At 44.9% G+C, this 17,201-nt stretch overlaps 1 protein-coding gene across 3 annotated transcripts in view; it reads right to left on the minus strand.

The window, feature by feature from the left end:
• Window positions 1-17,149, minus strand: part of POMT2 (protein O-mannosyltransferase 2) — a 31,701-nt gene extending 14,552 nt beyond the window's left edge. The window contains exons 1-11 of one of the 3 annotated variants that reach the window (XM_068399377.1): window positions 16,896-17,149; window positions 16,122-16,206; window positions 15,180-15,284; window positions 12,623-12,731; window positions 11,676-11,784; window positions 9,870-10,029; window positions 6,520-6,626; window positions 5,494-5,576; window positions 4,257-4,366; window positions 2,116-2,182; window positions 1,153-1,225 (exon numbers count right to left, since the gene is read on the minus strand). In XM_068399377.1, coding sequence (XP_068255478.1) covers window positions 1,153-1,225; window positions 2,116-2,182; window positions 4,257-4,366; window positions 5,494-5,576; window positions 6,520-6,626; window positions 9,870-10,029; window positions 11,676-11,784; window positions 12,623-12,731; window positions 15,180-15,284; window positions 16,122-16,206; window positions 16,896-17,149 — 1,262 coding nt within the window. Of the gene's footprint in view, window positions 1-1,152; window positions 1,226-2,115; window positions 2,183-4,256; window positions 4,367-5,493; window positions 5,577-6,519; window positions 6,627-9,869; window positions 10,030-11,675; window positions 11,785-12,622; window positions 12,732-15,179; window positions 15,285-15,996; window positions 16,079-16,121; window positions 16,207-16,895 lie in introns of those variants that run through there. The other 2 variants (XM_068399378.1, XM_068399379.1) reach the window with 2 other exon arrangements.
• Window positions 17,150-17,201: the final 52 nt, after the last annotated feature.

The raw sequence follows: 17,201 nt of genomic DNA on the forward strand, positions 1-17,201 counted from the left end.
AAGCAAAGCGAGATCCTGACCTCTCTTGATTACCAGTTTTGCTTTTGAGGGGAAAGGCTGAACCATTCCGTCAGGCACAGGTTTGCTGAGGGGGGGGATCCGTGGCCGCCATTAGACCAGCTGTACGAGGTGCAGCCAGCCAGCCTCCCGCCCTAGCAGGCACTGCTAACCGGGGCAACCACAAAAACCTGCCCACATCCCAGTCAGCCCCTAACGAAACCCCTCAGACACCGAGCCCCCCCGCCGCACCGCGCCGGCCTTGTCCCCACGGACACCCCCAGCCCGCGCGGGAGGCGAGCGCCCTCTACCGGACCTTGGCCGCAGCACCGCGGTCTCACCTCCCGCTCCAGAGGCCTAATCGCGATTTTATCGCCTCCATTATCATATATTTGGTAGTAAAATCCAAAATTCAAAGCATTTTTTTTTAAATCTTAAAAGCATGTTGGAAGCCTAAGCAGTGATCTGTGAGCACGCAATACTGAACGCCACATGACGCAATTTCCAGGCTCACAAGTTCAGAGCTTCTGTTAAGAAATCACAGCTGCGACAGCACAGAGCACGGTGGCACAGTGACATTAGACTGGATGAAGAGCAAATATCAAGTCACTAGGGCCCCCCTGCTTCCTCTCAGGTATTCCCTACAGAGAGGGAAGGCACCAGACGATGTTTTCATTAAAAGCGTTTCTCTGCTGTCATCTCGGTGCTGTGGAGAACTTCAGCGGGTGGCTGCTGCCTATGCACGTAGGAACAGGACACTTGGAGTACACTGACAAAAACCCCACACTATTTGCCTAGAAAAATCAGAGAGTGGGGACAAGCAACAGAATGAGTGGTTTGAAATTGCTTCTTTGTCGAAGAGTTACCCTTAATACTGTACCTCACACAGGTGAACAAATCCCCCTGCTGCCTAGGTAGGTATTTCTAATGAAGTGGTGTAGTTCTGTTAAAAGTTTCCCATTTAACAGACACGCTTTAAAACATAAACCATAGAAGAAAAACTCCACAAACTCCACACTGGAAATGCAGATATACAGACAGCTCTGTCACACAGCCCACTTGTGCTGGCCTAACCATGTAGTTTTGCGCAGGACAGATCTCCCACCAATTCTATTCAATCACACAGTTTCTTTGAATCCCAGAAATCAACCTTACTCTTTATGTTCCAGACGAATAATATCTCCGTGCCTCACAAACTCCACAGGGCTCGAGGGGTCTGACAGATCTGCTGAAGGAAGGCAAACTAATCATATCAATGCACTGACAAATGTATCAGGGTCTTAGAAACTTTCTTGGGAATGCTTGTGCCTCAAGCAGACAATATAAGGCAAACTAACTTGTGTCAACCTGAAGCCTGGTGTAAACCACCACTCTAGTTGAAAGACCAGCCCTGAGGGCTACTCCAAAGAACATGGCCCCAAGCAGCACATACTACCCGTAAATAAAGAGGATGCCTGGTCAGGCTAACTGAACACCAAAACTATATATATAAAAATATATTTATTTAATGAACTATAAAATGACTCTTGCAACACTGATTGTAATTTTGTTATATCTAGGTTATTTGCATTTTTTGTTGTTTAGACAGTTCTTGTTAATTTTTATGTACATGTGCTGCAGCTGAAGAAAGGAAACTCTGCCAGACTAAACATGCCTCAGCTACACTATATGATACTCTAAAACAACAGATGTATGTACAAACCATAGATCTTCACATTCAGCACTCTGTCTTGTCCCAAGCAAACATCCACGCAAATCAGTTGAACACAATGTATCAGAACATACCAGGACACAACTTTCCAGCACCCATAGCCACAACAACAGATGCCACAAAACAGAGTTCAGATTAATTTCCTCTCTGTTATTTGCAGCCCTACCTAGCTGAAAAGTTGTCAATGCAACCTTCAGCTGAGAAAAGCTTATTTACTTCAGCTGTACAATCTGGTGAAAAAACAAAACCAAAGTAGATACAAACAGCGTTAATCAAGATGGTGTCGATTCCCCTTGTTCTTTCTCCTCTCCCCATCATATCCACAAAGGATACTTTGCCCTGGAGGGAACTCATAAGCGAAAAAATGAAGCAGCAGTTATAAAAGGAACTTCACTGGTATTTGTTACCTGTATCCAAATCATGTTTCTTTATAATCCACAGGTTATTCAAATCTTTATGTAAGTAGGCAGTGACCTGAAAGTACAAGATAAATTATTTCACCAAACAAGAAAAAAGCTGGTGATACCACACACACATTCGCCAGCAAATCGCAGTCCCAAATGAATGCACTAATAACACAGAAACCCTGGCATTACTTTTATGACAGTGCCCCCTAGAAAATCAGTTACTGGCCACTCCTTAGCCCAGATCACACCTTTTGTTCAGTGTACAGCCCATACACTCAGGAGCCCTACACTTAATGACAGTTCACATGCATCATGAGTAACAGCCTCCAACCATACAGCTTGACCTCCTCTCACCCTACTTCAGAGGCTCCTTCTACAACAACAGGATATCCAAACCTGAACTTTTTGAATACTCACTGACCAGTACCAGAACCAGGAGATGGAAACAGCACTGGCTTTACAGACAGGCATCACTGGCAGAGATTTATGACAACAGCCTGCCTGTGACAACCATAATACTTCTACCAAAAGATCCAGGCAAAGTAAGAAAGATTCAGGGATCAACTGTTAAAGCCGCACATGCTACCCAGCTAATCCTTACTGGCCTGCTCAAACTCAGAGTACCTGCTCCTCCTGTTACCCTGGGCTGGGGAGACCATATGGCCCCAGGGTGCTGCTCTCAGGGTGCAACCTTCCCAAGCAGCATGAGGAACTGTGCCCAGTTTGCTCACTCTCCTCTTCCAGCAGCAGCAAGTCCCACTCTGTGGGACCCTACAGCAGTCCCAGACCTGTGCCTCCCACTCAGGTGGGAGCAGATAGCCCAGTGGGTGGGTGAGAGGCAGAACTACAAGAGTGTCTGAGGGTGAGGAAAAAGGAGAGCTGGAAGTGGAACCTCATACCTTGAGGTTACATCATCAGGAAAGGAGGGAAAGGAGGAGGCAGAGAGATCACGGCCTCCATCTTTTCCTCCCTAAATCTCCTCCAAGTTCTAAATTCCCTTCCGCCCTCCACAGCCCCCAAACTGTCCCAGCCCCCTATCCTTGTCCTACCTCCAGGGCAGGGAGCACAGGGGGGAAATCTCCACCCTTTCCCACTTACCCTCAAGGAAACTCCCATCAGCGTCCTTTCCCTGCTTTTAGTGTCATAAATCATGCTCTGCACTTGAATTTTGCCTATCCTTGAGCCAGTTTTGGTATGACATCTCCGTCTACAGTAATGAACATCAATGTCACATGACTGTATTCAAATTTTTTGTTGGGAAGAACAGCAGGAAAAGAATATTGAGACAAAGTTTTCATTTCTGAAAACTTCTTCCTCACCACAGAGACTGAGGGGAGTTAGAAAACAAACACTTGTTTTTCTCTGGCAACTTTCAAGGAGCTCAGAACAATTTTTAGACACTAATAGGCAAACTGCAAAACACATCTTGAGAAAGCTGCAGAAGCTGCAAAGATCTGTGAAGCTCCATGACGACAGACAAAAGAAGAAATTAACTTAATTTTTGTACTACTTAATTAGAGATAGTTGCATGATTTCTGATTTTTACTTTGATTTATTGCTTAATCATTTAATCAGAAGCTTTTAGAGAGTTCAGACAGATAGTTTAACTATGGCCAGCTTACGAATGTACATATATCTAATTTAATGAGCAAAGCCTTACAAATTCTGGTGGAAAGCAAAGCACAAAAGGGAAGTAATTCATGTAAGGTCACAGAGGCCAGTGGCAGGAGTGAAAACAATGCACAGCAGCCCTATTCTGTTGTTTTTAAAACACAGCAATGAAATCTGTAAGATAATGTATTTGTTTTAAACATAAGTTTTACAGCTTTCCTTGAGGTAACAAGAGCACTTTCATTATGAAAGATTATTTTTAAGTCCTCTTGGCCTCCATCTATGGAGGGTAGTCTTGCTACTACAATGAAGCCTTGTTACTTTAAGTCACCTCTCTGGTGCACTGTGGTAGGCTCTCTTCAAGCATCCTTTTTGCACAGACTTCCAGGCCAAGTGCACAGCTGTGGCACTGAGAGGGTAACAGATGCTGAGTAAATACATAGCTCCTGTCACAACAGCACCTAACGCTAAGTGCAGCAGGAGTGAGTCGATGGCTGTAGTCAGAGGCAGTACTACCTCAGTACACTAACCTGCTGCTGGCGAGCCCCAACGCCCTCCGGGTAGAGGTGCCAATGGGAGTGAAGGTATCCCCCCGCCATCCGAAGGTTCTTCATTGTGACCACAGACCCATATGCCAAGTCTACATGGGAAGGAAGGAGAAAAAAAGGCATAAGGCAGCTCTCCTATAAATATCTCCTCCAGCTAGTCTGCAGTGCTCTGATGAAGCATGCATTCTTCCGCTTTGTTTTGATGAAAGCTCTTTTCGTGTTTGACACTTTATTCCACACAGCTCATTGCAAGCTTATCTTCCATCCCCAACCACAATTCAGTAAAACTGTTACGTAACATTTGGCTGAAACACTTAAAATTCTCCCACTTAGTTTTAACATAAACAGAAGTGCTAGTTCTTTTGTGTGTGATTTCAATCATGAGAGGTTTGAGATAGATTTCCATAAGAGTATACAGTCAAATTAAAACATGAGCAAGTTTGAAAAGCATGTGACTACTCTGAAGCACTCCATCACCCAATCCCTACAGAAATACAAGAGGGAAGGGAGGCAAGCTCAGCTATCAGATACCCTGGCTTCAGACACCTTCCTTCATAGCCTCCCAACACAAGTGATGTGGGAGAACAAGAGTCTTGGGAGAATGGACCTGCTGCTCTCCCAGTAGCAGCTCTGGAGCAGGGAACAGCCAGAGAAAAGCTGAAGTAATTGGAAAGCTACACCATATTAAAGGCTCAGTAGTCCCTAGCCAACCTGAGGATTAGGGAATGACCACAGAGCCATCTTTCCCCTAAATTCATATGCATGCTTGAATACAACACAGCTGAACCAGGTGCATGCTGTGTCACAGAGGAGTTGATAGTTTTCATTTGCAGACATTTTAGAAACAAATCCCACATCTGAACACATACAAACCTAAGGTGAACAACACAATCTCTTTTTGTTGTCTCAAGCAACAAAAAGGCCAAAAAATGCAAAGATGCATGCACATAAAACTGTCAAACTCCTCAAAATGGCATCTTTCCCTCTAGAAGCAATACGATGAAATACGTAGCAACCTTGGACTAAACATGCTGTTACTTTCAGCCTTTTTCTTTTCTGTCAATATATAAAACTGAACAGAGGAACAGCATGGATCTGACCATGACCATGAAGGCATACTCTGCACTGTCCTGCTCTGACTCACACGAGACGCTGTTTTTATTGAAACCCCCACATACATTGATGACATTCAAAGTAGTTTATTCCTTTGGACACTCACACTCTGGAACGGAGACATTATGAAGATTGTTCCCGATCAGCTGGGACTGAAATGCTGAACTGAAGAAACCATCCCCAGGACCACTACAAAAGAAAGCAAAGAATGTGACAATTCAAAGTCTGGCAAAACAGGCATACAAAGCTCTATCACGCATTACCAAATTGTTTTTACAGAAGGAAAAAGATAAAACCAGACATGGCATCACAAGAAGAATGACTGCAGTCCCCTTAGATGCACACCCCTCTAATGAGACAGTCTTGCAGGAAATCGTCCAGAGCTGCAAGGACTTGAAGCCACAAAAATGTACACACTGACACTGCACAAACCACCATCAACTATCTTTGGAGGTGTTCTTATGACAAATAAACTGACCCACTGTCAGGTTAGATATAATAAAGCCTCTCTCTGTCGCTCCTTAAGCCTCATTTCTGCTAAGAGGGTAGATGTAAGACCAGTTGACTTGAACGGAAAAATGACAGATTTTATATTCTTTTTTTTTCTGGTGAAATGCTTATTCACCTCATCTCTTAAGGCTGGCGTATGGAAAAACATTCCTTGGCCATTTTACTAGCTGTTGTGCTCTTTCCACATAAAAAGCAGCCCTTGGTTGCAGGCATTCAGAGAAGAGTCCTCCCTTTGGGCACAATCAGACTTTTTTTTTCATTGCAGTCAAAGCATTTTTCAGGAATGCAATGCCTTTTTTAATTACAAAAACAAAAATAAAAAGAATGAAGTGTAGACATTTTCAGGTCCAGGAAAGAGAGGTGGAAAAATAAACTTGACAAAGAGTTTGGCTAGGATACTTGCTTGGCATTTCAGAAAGTCTTAAGCTCAAACTCAGTTTCACTGCCTGCTTGGCCAGAGCCTTTCTCTAAAAACAATGCAGGAGTCTGGGAAGGGAATTAAACAAAGACACAGCTTGTGGCTGTGCTTCTGACACTGAAAATGGAGAAATCCATAATCAATGGCTTTTAATTCAAAGCAAAGACAAGTGATTCTTCTTCTAGAGAAAACATTGTGAAATACCTTTTATTTAATACTGTGAAATGAACAGCAAACATAGCTGTGTAGAGGGCAAGCGGGAGCAGGATGAGGCAGAGTACACGAGCCAGTAAATGCTTCCCAAACATGACCTGTAACAAACAGAACCCGGATCAAACAGTGCAGCTGCAGGAACAACTCCACTCTTTATCTCACAGGACTCTGAGCAGTGGTCCTATAGCAGAAACCTACCATGCAAGCAAGCCAAGTGGAGTGCAAAATTACCTCAAAAAGGCCTAGGGAGCAGTAAAAGCTCAGGCAGACCTTGTTGTGCATCTCCAAAAGCTGGAGCTGGGGTACCTTGAAATTTCAGGGTCTTGGGAGGAAGACCAAAACAGGCAATAGGAGGGTTTAACTTTCAAAAATGTTGGGCATGCCTAACTTTGGCAAAGGAGATTGGGCAGCTCCCATTGACAACACTTTGAAAACAAGGACCTTAACTTGTTTATCAGAGCGGGACATGTCTTGACACAAAATCACAGCAAGGAGATGGCTTCCAGAATAGTCACTGTCAAAGCTAAGCAAAAGGGAAAATGAAAACTTGAGGGCACAAGCTACTAGATACAATTCTCCCAATAAGTCTCCCTATGCACATATGACTGCAACAAGGACGTCTTGGGGACCTAGATATGCTGCATTCACAGAAACCAGCTCACTTAGCAAGGATGCTCTCACAGTGCAACTTCTGTTGCTGGTCCTCAGCCAGAAGTTACAGAAAAGTCAGCAGCAAAACCTGTGAGTGTTTCTAGCTGCCTCAACACAAAAGCAGAGCTTTATTTAAATCCCTTGGAAAGGTGGCTTGTACACACTTGGAAAGGTGGCTTGTACACAGATGCCCAAGATGCAATTACATATTCACATCCTACTGATACTGCTGGTACTAGAGTACATAATCTAAAATACAGGGTGGGCAACACAGCTGTGGGAGAAGAAAACACCTTAAATAGCAAAAATTGTCCACATCTAACTTCAAAGTGGATGAAGGCAGATGTACTTGCTGTCTTCCTTATTTTTTGTACATGGTACCTATCATACAATCAATAAGCTAACCATCCTCCATCCCTTAATAACAGATACAAAGATTTCAGAAGTAATGGAAAAAGAGCTGAACACATTACAAAACTAAGAACTTACTGAAGTCAACAAAGGACAGTTGCTCAGCTCAAGTACTTGAGCAGAACACTTAATAACCACTGTGCACTTGGAAAAATGCTGATTAATGGTACATAACCAAATTTATTCAGCGGAGAGGCATATGAACTAATATCCAGTTCCCTGCTCAAAATGACCACAATATGCTTCAATCTTTGTGAAAAGGTTTTCTTTAACTACAGACTTCAATGCAAAGTCAAAAAAGAACATGCACATGAAGGACAGCATCAAGCAAACCAGAACAGTGGACCAAGATAAGCTGAGAGTTCTAGAAATCAAATTAGTCCCAAAAACCTTGCATGTAAATAATCATGCGTAGTTTCCTAACAAATGCAGATATAAGTTACTCAGGCTTTCAGGGGTTTAATCCTCACTTCTTTTTTTCCTTCCTCAAGCACCAAAGTTGCCAAATAGTTAGTTATTCAGAAAGCATCTATCTTCTGGAGTAAATGTCTTTACATATTCTAACACTCAAGGGCTTGCTGCCAGCAGCACAAATGAAATCACTGTGCAGCCGTCTGCTGGCAGAAAGCTTAGACATGATGGATTTGTTCCATTTCAAATGCAATTAACTGACTTTGCTCAAGAAGTGCTTCTCTGGAGCTGGAACATTGCATCTTTGCAGCCCATATTGATTCACATTAATCAGAGAAAACAAATCACACAGCAAGAATAGAAAAAGACCCCCAAACCCCCACTGTTTATGAGACAAACAGGACAAAAACAGTAAGTGAAAGATACAGAATTTTCAAGCTTCTGAAGAAGCTGAGACAAGAGGAGAACTAAACACCTTCTAAAAGATGTGCTTGAAGAATTTGTTTTTCTGCTGGTTGCAAGACAGCAAGCGGTACATCAAGGTATTTCTCCAAATATTAGATTTCACAGTCCCCAAATACAAAATGCAATATATTAGAACAGGGCGCCCAAACACACTAGTGAATTTCTTAGAGCTTATAGGAACTAAATGTGTGTGAAATCGAGCAGGCTATGGCTGCCTTCATCCTCAGGACTGGCTACAGAGGCTGCAAGTTGCAAAGCATGCCTGTGATTCATTGTACTGGTTTCGGCTGGGATAGAGCTAATTTTCTTAGTAGCTAGAACAGTGCTATGTTTTGGCTGTAGTATGGGATTTGGTATGAGAAGAATGTTGATAATACACTGATGTTTTTAGTTGTTGCTAAGAAATCAAGGACTTTTCAACTCCCCATGTTTTGCTAGTGTGCAGGTACACAAGATGTTGGGAGGGAGCGTAGCCAGAGTAACGGATCCAAACTGGCCAATGGAATATTCCATATCATACAACGTCATGCTCAGTATATAGATGAGAGTTGGCCAGGAAGTTTTCTCTCTTTCCTGGGATGGTGGTTTCAGGATCATTTCCCTCCAGGATCGTTAGCTGGGAACAGGCTGGGACTTGGTCTGGCGGGTGGTGAGCAATTGCATTGTACATCACTCGTTTGCATATTCTACTATTTCTATTATTTCCATTATTATTTTAATTTTATTTTATTTCATTTATTAAATTTTTTTTATCTCAACCTGTGAGTGTCCCTCCCTTTACCCCTCCAATTCTGTCCCCCATTCCCCGGGGTGGAGGGAGGGTGAGTGAGCGGCTGCACGGTGTTTGGCTGCCGGCCAGGTTAAAACCATGACACTCATGATGGACTATAGCACACTACTGCTATGTGGCCTGTGCCCTCATACTCTCATGAAGCAGAGCCTGAGCTTGCGCTGTGTATGTAAACTCAGTGCTGTGAGACATGCCTGTCTGCCAGGTAGCATGTACTCCTCAGAAGGTCATGAGGTCATGTAACAGTGTTGGACAACATCTTGCTTTGGGCCATTGTACAGCCATTCCCACTGAGCATTTTTAACCTAGACTGAAATAAAATTCATCCAACTGGAAAGGTAATAGTTTCTCTCCAGTAAAAGCAACAATCTTTTTGCTGTGCTCTTATGACATTATATCCCACTGACATATGCAGGTTTTTTTAAACATATGGCAATAGTTTTTTCATTATAAACTTCATCTTTAATCATCATCATCATTCACCCCAGATGCCCCTGTTTGCTGCACAGTATCACTGTTTGGCTAGTTCCATGGTTGTCAATAACTAGGAGAATTACAAAGGCAGAATAAAACAAAGAAACCCTTAATGTAAAGAAAAGTTTTTGACCCTCACCAGTGACAGGCTGAGGTTCCCCAGCAAGCCCCATAGGTCATAGATTGTGTTCAGGCCAACCAAGAGGACTACAAAAAGGCCAACAAACTTTACCCCCATTGCTCCAGCAAGGTTCACGCCAGTCAGACTCAGCCAGAACCACCAGGAGGCAGAAAATGGCCTGCAGGACAGACAGAGCAGGTCAGTAAATAAAATGATGGCTACCTGAACGGGCATCTGCAATCAGGAAAACAAAGAGCAAATTGGCTACCCTGCAAAATTACATTCCATCTTCTTCTCAGGAGCCCATGAAGAATAGAAAGATAATTTTTTCATTAATTTAGAATGATGCAAGGATACCCCTGATAAAGGCTTCAGAAGGGCCCAACACTTAAGCCTGGGCAGCCCTAGATCTCCCCTTTAAGGAAGAGAACATAGACACCAGGCATAAGCTAAAATACTACCGTGAAGGAAGCCTGACACATGGAAGGTCTGAAAATAGAAACAGGACTTTTGCTCCATCAAATGCAAACTTACATCTTCAGGAAGCTAAGGACATGGAGGAGAACAGGACAAAATGAACAGCTACTTTTCCTAAAGCAGAAAGGCCATAGTGGAAAACGTCTACATAAAGCACAAACAAAAGCTGCAGCAAAAAGCAAACAAATTACAAACTAAACTAAAACTGAACCACAGAGAAAAGATGACAGCAGAATTTAAAACCCTTTTCCTACTGACTCCTGATGTCTTGACACTTGTATTTTGGCTAGACAAAATCCCCGTGACCTCCTAAGCAACACAATAGCTAGAGCTGGCTTTTAATTTGCATAAAACCAACTAGTTTGAAAACAGGATTAGCTCTAAGACATGACAAATAAGTTCAGGTCAAGGCACACAAAGCTGATCAAACACTGGCCTGTAATTTAGTGCTTGTACTCCCCAAGGTGTGTGTTGTAGATGAGGATGGCCTTGGATGGCCCCACATGACGCTGCAGGCTGCGTTTTAGCCACACTAAGATTGATATGATCAGTGCTTGAACACTTCATTAAACAAAAATTACTAACATATAACACAGCATTCTAAGATTTTATATCTTTGAATGCTGGGTGCATTGCGGGGAAACTACTCTGCACAGCCCAGCCACAAAGAAGCCTTTTGACATATCCAAATATCTATAAAATCATCATCCCACTCTGGATGGTCTACAGCAAATATCCTGAGCAACTTAACTGCTTTATTCAGAAACATTCTATCTATATTTCTCTCAAATTGTTGCTACCAATTTCTCTAAACCCAACAAATTACACTGCTTACCTCAGCTAGCAAGATTTTATAAGTGCTTGTAGGATTACAGTCACATAAGCCGTGTTTCTCCAGACAAAGTGACTGGTTCAAGATAACAAATTAAGACTTTTGCCATTAAGGAGCAAAGCCTTGAGCAGGCTCCAACCATCCTTCATTCCTCCTTCTCTGATCTACAGCGCCCTATACTAGCTTTCTTTCCTGTCAAGTTTTAAAAAGCTTTAACCTTCAAGATTTGCAGTTCCATAAACACCATTTCTGCTGAAATTTCCCTGCATGCTAAAATAACCTATTTAAGTCTCTCTCCTGGTTTACCCCAGCCATGATGCTTTCTCTCTAGTTGCACAAACCCTCATACTAAAAATTTCTCTCCCCTACCACGAGCCATTTTCACCTCCAAATTTCCTGAAACAATCTCATCTCAGCCATTCACCCAGACTACCAAGGGACAGACATGTTCTAGTACTTTATCTGTGTGAAAGTTGAGTACCTATAGTTTAAAAAAATTATCATCTTTATCTTACCTATCGGCACAGCTGTTACATTTCACCATACTCAGAACAGCTCCCATGAGGAAAAACATCAGAATGGGGTCCAGCAGAATATATTGGGACAAAGTAATACAGCCCGTATCTGCAAACAGACACACAACAATGTCAAAAAGGCTTGAGGTTCCAAAGTGAATCTAAGATTGCAGGAAGCCACTTTCCTCAGTGTAGTCAAGACAAGGGAAATTTTAGAAACAGAAGCAGATCAGAACATTTCAACTTCTACTTGGGTAACAAATGAAAACCACCCTCACAAAAACCAGGCAGTACAACAGTATCTGTGAAACACCATTTGGGAGGTGCTGCTAACATATTCAGACAGAGAACGTTAAAAGACAGCAATGATTTACCTACTAAGGCACCAGCATGGTGCCAGAGGATGCTACAGGAGAAGTCATCTTTCAGATGTTACCTACAAAAAATGAATATGACTTGGATATTTTAAGTCTCCATGCCTCACAAAACCCCAATTTGGGTAATTCCATTTGCAATGTTAATTTCTCCATTTGGCTCAATTCGACAAGGAACTTTATTCATTTCTCACTGTGAACTCTTCCACAGTAATGCAGTAGGCTGTTAAATACCTCTATAATTCATATGGGATACATTAATGTTTCAGTAGTGGGCCAAACCATTCCTGACCATCCATCTTATGAAAATTTTTAAAATTGAGGTGAAATGTAGTCTAACGCTGTGATTATGCATATAACAGAAGTACCTATGAAGTAAACAAGACTGTAAAATTCTCAAGGGGACCACCAATTAAAAAGCCTCATATATTTAAAGCAGAATTACTTTGCTTTTGGGAACCTCTCTCGTTAACCCCAGTTAGTATCTCCTGGCTAGGTAACACACGATAATCCAGAAATTAAATTCTCAGGAACAATTAACCTGCTCAATTTTGCTGTAGCAGGAACACCTACCAAAAATGAGGACGAAAGCTGTGAGTAAGGCTGCTGGCAGTGACTTTGACAGTTCCAACACTGTGAGGTAGGCGAAGGGAACCAGGCAGGAGCCAAGGAACGCACAGAACTGCAGGAAAAGAAGATCATGGGAGAAGTTATAATCCTCCCCAAAGTGAACACACACCCACACCCTTTCCCTTCCTTCATCTTCCACACCTACAAATAACAGGAGGTGTTGCGGTAGCTGAACTGACTCACTAAGAACGTCAGACAAAAGCCAAATGCACAAAGATAGGTAGCTGTTCAGAGAGGGACAGCTACTTTGTTCTGTCTCTAGAGGTGTCAGTAACAACAGTCAGTCATTCTCTTGTTAGACTACATCAGATACTCATAACAAGGTATGTCAAGTAGGAACACTACACATCCACCATACTCAATTTATTTTAACAAGATATTAGAATATGAAATCTAAGAACAAAATACACCTGTACCTTACATCTTTAGCAGACCAGCATCCCCTCCTCTACACAAATGAGACTAAGCATAGTTGGAGGAGGAAGAACAGAAATCAAAACAAAAGAAAGCAGCATCACAGTAAAACCTGTTCTCTCCAAAGTCTGGTTCTAGCACTTCTCCCACCTTTGGCTCAGGGAAATCTAGAACCATGAATTGCTGGAGACCTGGAAAGTAAACCAAGCAAATACGCCTTCCCAGTTTTTATCCTTCTTGCTAGGCACTAGCAATTACAGAATCACAGAATCACAGAATCAACCAGGTTGGAAGAGACCTCAGGGATCATCGAGTCCAACCGTTGCCCTGACACCACCATGTCAACTAGACCATGGCACTAAGTGCCATGTCCAGTCTTTTCTTAAACACATCCAGAGATGGTGACTCCACCACCTCCCTGGGCAGCCCATTCCAATGTCTAATAACGCTTTCTGAAAAGAAATTCTTCCTAATGTCCAACCTGAACCTCCCCTGGCGAAGCTTGAGGCTATGTCCTCTTGTCCTATCGCTAGTTGCCCAGGAGAAGAGGCCAACTCCCACTTCACTACAACCTCCCTTCAGGTAGTTGTAGACTGCAATAAGGTCACCTCTGAGCCTCCTCTTCTCCAGGCTAAACAACCCCAGCTCCCTCAGCCGTTCCTCGTAGGTCAGACTCTCCAGACTCTTCACCAGCTTGGTCGCCCTCCTCTGGACTCGCTCCAACACCTCAACATCTTTCTTGAAGTGCGGGACCCAGAACTGGACACAGTATTCAAGGTGCGGCCTCACCAGTGCTGAGTACAGAGGGACGATCACTTCCCTAGACCGGCTGGCTACACTATTCCTAATAGAGGCCAGGATGCCACTGGCCTTCTTGGCCACCTGGGCACACTGCTGGCTCATGTTTAGCCGGCTGTCGATCAGCACCCCCAGGTCTCTTTCCGCCGGGCCGCTTTCTAACCACTCTTCCCCCAGCCTGTAGAGCTGCATGGGGTTGTTGTGGCCGAAGTGTAAGACCCGGCACTTGTTCTTGTTGAACCTCATGCCGTTGGTCTCGGCCCATCTATCTAACCTGTCCAAATCCCTCTGTAGGGCCTCCCTACCCTCCAGCAGATTGACACTCCCACCCAGCTTGGTGTCATCTGTAAATTTGCTGAGGGTGCACTCAATCCCTACGTCTAGATCATCTATGAAGATATTGAACAGCACCGGCCCCAGAACTGAGCCCTGGGGAACACCGCTAGTGACCGGCTGCCAGTTGGACTTTGCCCCATTCTCCACCACTCTCTGGGCTCGGCCATCCAGCCAGTTTTTAACCCATTGAAGAGTCCACCCATCCAAGCCCCGGGCAGCCAGTTTATCTAGGAGGATGCTGTGGGAGACAGTGTCGAATGCCTTACTGAAGCCTAGATAGACTACATCCACAGCCCTGCCCTCATCTACTAAGCGGGTCACTTTGTCATAGAAGGAGACCAGGTTGGTGAAGCAGGACCTGCCTTTCATGAATCCATGTTGGCTGGCCCCGATGCCCTGACTGTCCTGCAATTGGCCACTGTTTCTTTTTTTTGGCTTGTGTTATCTGCTGTCAGTTTTGTGGCTCTTGATCTTCCTAGATAGCAGAAGCCAGAGTTTCAGATAGAATACCACTCTGAATAGTGACTTCCTCCCCCGCTCCATCAGCTTACTCAGCTCATTGTCACTGGTGGTGGCAAACTGCAGGTGGCATTGAATGATCCTGGCTGGCTGACATCCTTGGCTCTCCAGCAGAGCAGCCAGGCAAAATGGAGTGAGCAGAAGCCCAAGCTCAGCGATGTTCCTTTTGCAGAACAGGCAAGATATCTGTCCCACTAATCAGCAGCAAGGGTTGGCCTCAATAATCACCTTACTTTCTTACCTGGCCTCTCACAGTCAGACATTAAGACTTACTCACAAAACAACCACTAACACTTTTCTAAGGAGCTTAAAGACAAAGCACAAGGCTAAACAGACTTCTGATCTGATCCAGGAGAGCTGTTCTTATGACATAACACTATAATGAAAAGCACAGGAGAGCTAACCAGCTTGATACTAGCCTGTAGAGCCTTACCCCTCTCATTCCCATGTAGTTGTGCTGCTCATATCTGTCCCCTGGCTTTTGGAAAGGAAATGTACCATCATATCCACTAAGGTAGCCAGCAAGTCCAATCAGCATCTGAAGAGGAACGGTGAAAAAACTGTTCAGGGAAATCGCATTGGAGGAAGGAGTATCCAAGCTAGCAGCAGGTAAGATTTTTACAGAAGCCAAGTCTGATCCAGAAGATAACTACTGAATTCACACACATCATCCAAACAACAGTTTATGTACAGAACTCATATGCACACATATTGCCCTTTGTCTAAAGGCAAAATCAGAAGGGATCAAAAGGACTTTGGCTACTGACTAGAAGGACAACTGCAAGCTCAAGAGAAATACCAGGTGTCGGATTTAGCAGAAAGAATTCTGTCTCCGTAGATTCTCCCATAGCTCCCTATTCCTATAGTTTAAGGAGCTTCAGCCTGAAAGGAAGATAATCTTTCTGAGGCAGGAGGACTGCACCTTCATCAAGGCAGGAGGAGTGCACGTTCATCAACACTACACACTGTTGGTAGAACGAGTTCTTTGATTACAGAATAGCAATTCAAGGCTTTCAGGGTTCTTTGTGATAGGAGTCTCATTTACACATAAGCTATCAGAACTGTTTGGTTCCTTTGAAATGTAGGCTTCTATTAAATATCCCCTCCAAACCACGTGTGCCACGTTCATTTTTTAATGTCAAGCTTTTCAAATACCCAACATGCAATACTGTTTTGTTTTCCCATATTCAAAGCATTTCATAAAGAAGAAAAGATGTAAGTTGAGGCTCTGGATAGAGAATGCGAATTACCATGATGCCAAGAACAGTTAGGAAAGGTATTGGTGTTCCTCACATCCTTCAGCCAGAAGGATGGGGAAGACTTTTGTTGGCCCACTCCTGTGGCTTCTAAAACATGTAACAGAAGAGCGGTCTACCTTCCCCAAAGGAGGGTGGACATCAAAGAAGAAGGTCCGATTAATGTAGTAACTCCCCATCTTCCCAAAATGAGTTTCATCCCAACTGGAAAAAAAAAAAACAAAACACCAAACAACCTGCTACAGTGTTGAAAACAGTAAAAAAATTCAGGAAGGTCTTTTTACTCGTGCTTTTCATCATACAGAGGGCTGGTGCCATACATTCTGTATGAGACGATGCATTAAATTAATGGGGAAATGATGGAGAGTACTTCAGCCATTCCAGGCGAGGTCCTTTTTAAAGAGTTTGATATTAGCACTCCAAAACCTCCACTCTGCCCTTCCGATTCCAGGTTGAGCTTGGAGATGTTAAAAAACCCAGCCTGCAACCCACAGATCCCCCAAACCGCCTCCCCGAGACCCAGTCCCCTCTCTGCAACGTGCCCGAGGGCAGCGGGGAGAGCGGGGCCGGGGCCGGGCTGGCCGGCGAGCGCCGCGCTTCCCTGTGGTCCTCACTGCCACGATCCCCTCCCGCCACCGACCTGGAATAAACACGGACCCCGGGCAAGGCAGGGGCGGGCGGGTGCTTGAGAACAGGGCGGGGGAACGGGGGCGCGGCTGGGAGTCCGGGCGCACTCCCCTGCGAGGGGCCGGCCGCGGAGAAGAACGCCGGCTGTTTCGGGGGCGCGTCCCGGGAGGAGACGGGCACCCACCCGCAACCAGGGGCTCGGCCGGGCCCGCCGCCCCCGGGGCAGTGCCCCGCCGGAGAGGCACAGGCCTCGCCCCGGCTCGTACCAGACGTGCGGCGGCTCCGGCAGGCGGTGGAAGCGGGAGGCGAAGCTGAGGAGGGTGACGAGGGCCAGCGCCGCTGGGCGAGCCAGAGCGGCAGCCGGAGCCGTAGCGAGAGGGGCGGCGGGGCGCACCGGCCCCCCCGGCAGCCGGCGGGAGTCCTGTTGCCGCAGTGGGCCGCCGCGCGGGCCTGGCTCGGCCTGGCCGCCCTCCGCCGCCGGCATCCGCGGGGCTCCAGCGCCGGGGCGGGCGCGGCGCATCCTGGGCGACGGGATGCGCCGGATCCGGGGCGGGCGGGAGGGGCGCGGGGCA

The sequence above is a fragment of the Nyctibius grandis genome, chromosome 4 (genome assembly GCF_013368605.1).
Source record: "Nyctibius grandis isolate bNycGra1 chromosome 4, bNycGra1.pri, whole genome shotgun sequence".
Lineage (NCBI taxonomy): Eukaryota > Metazoa > Chordata > Aves > Nyctibiiformes > Nyctibiidae > Nyctibius > Nyctibius grandis.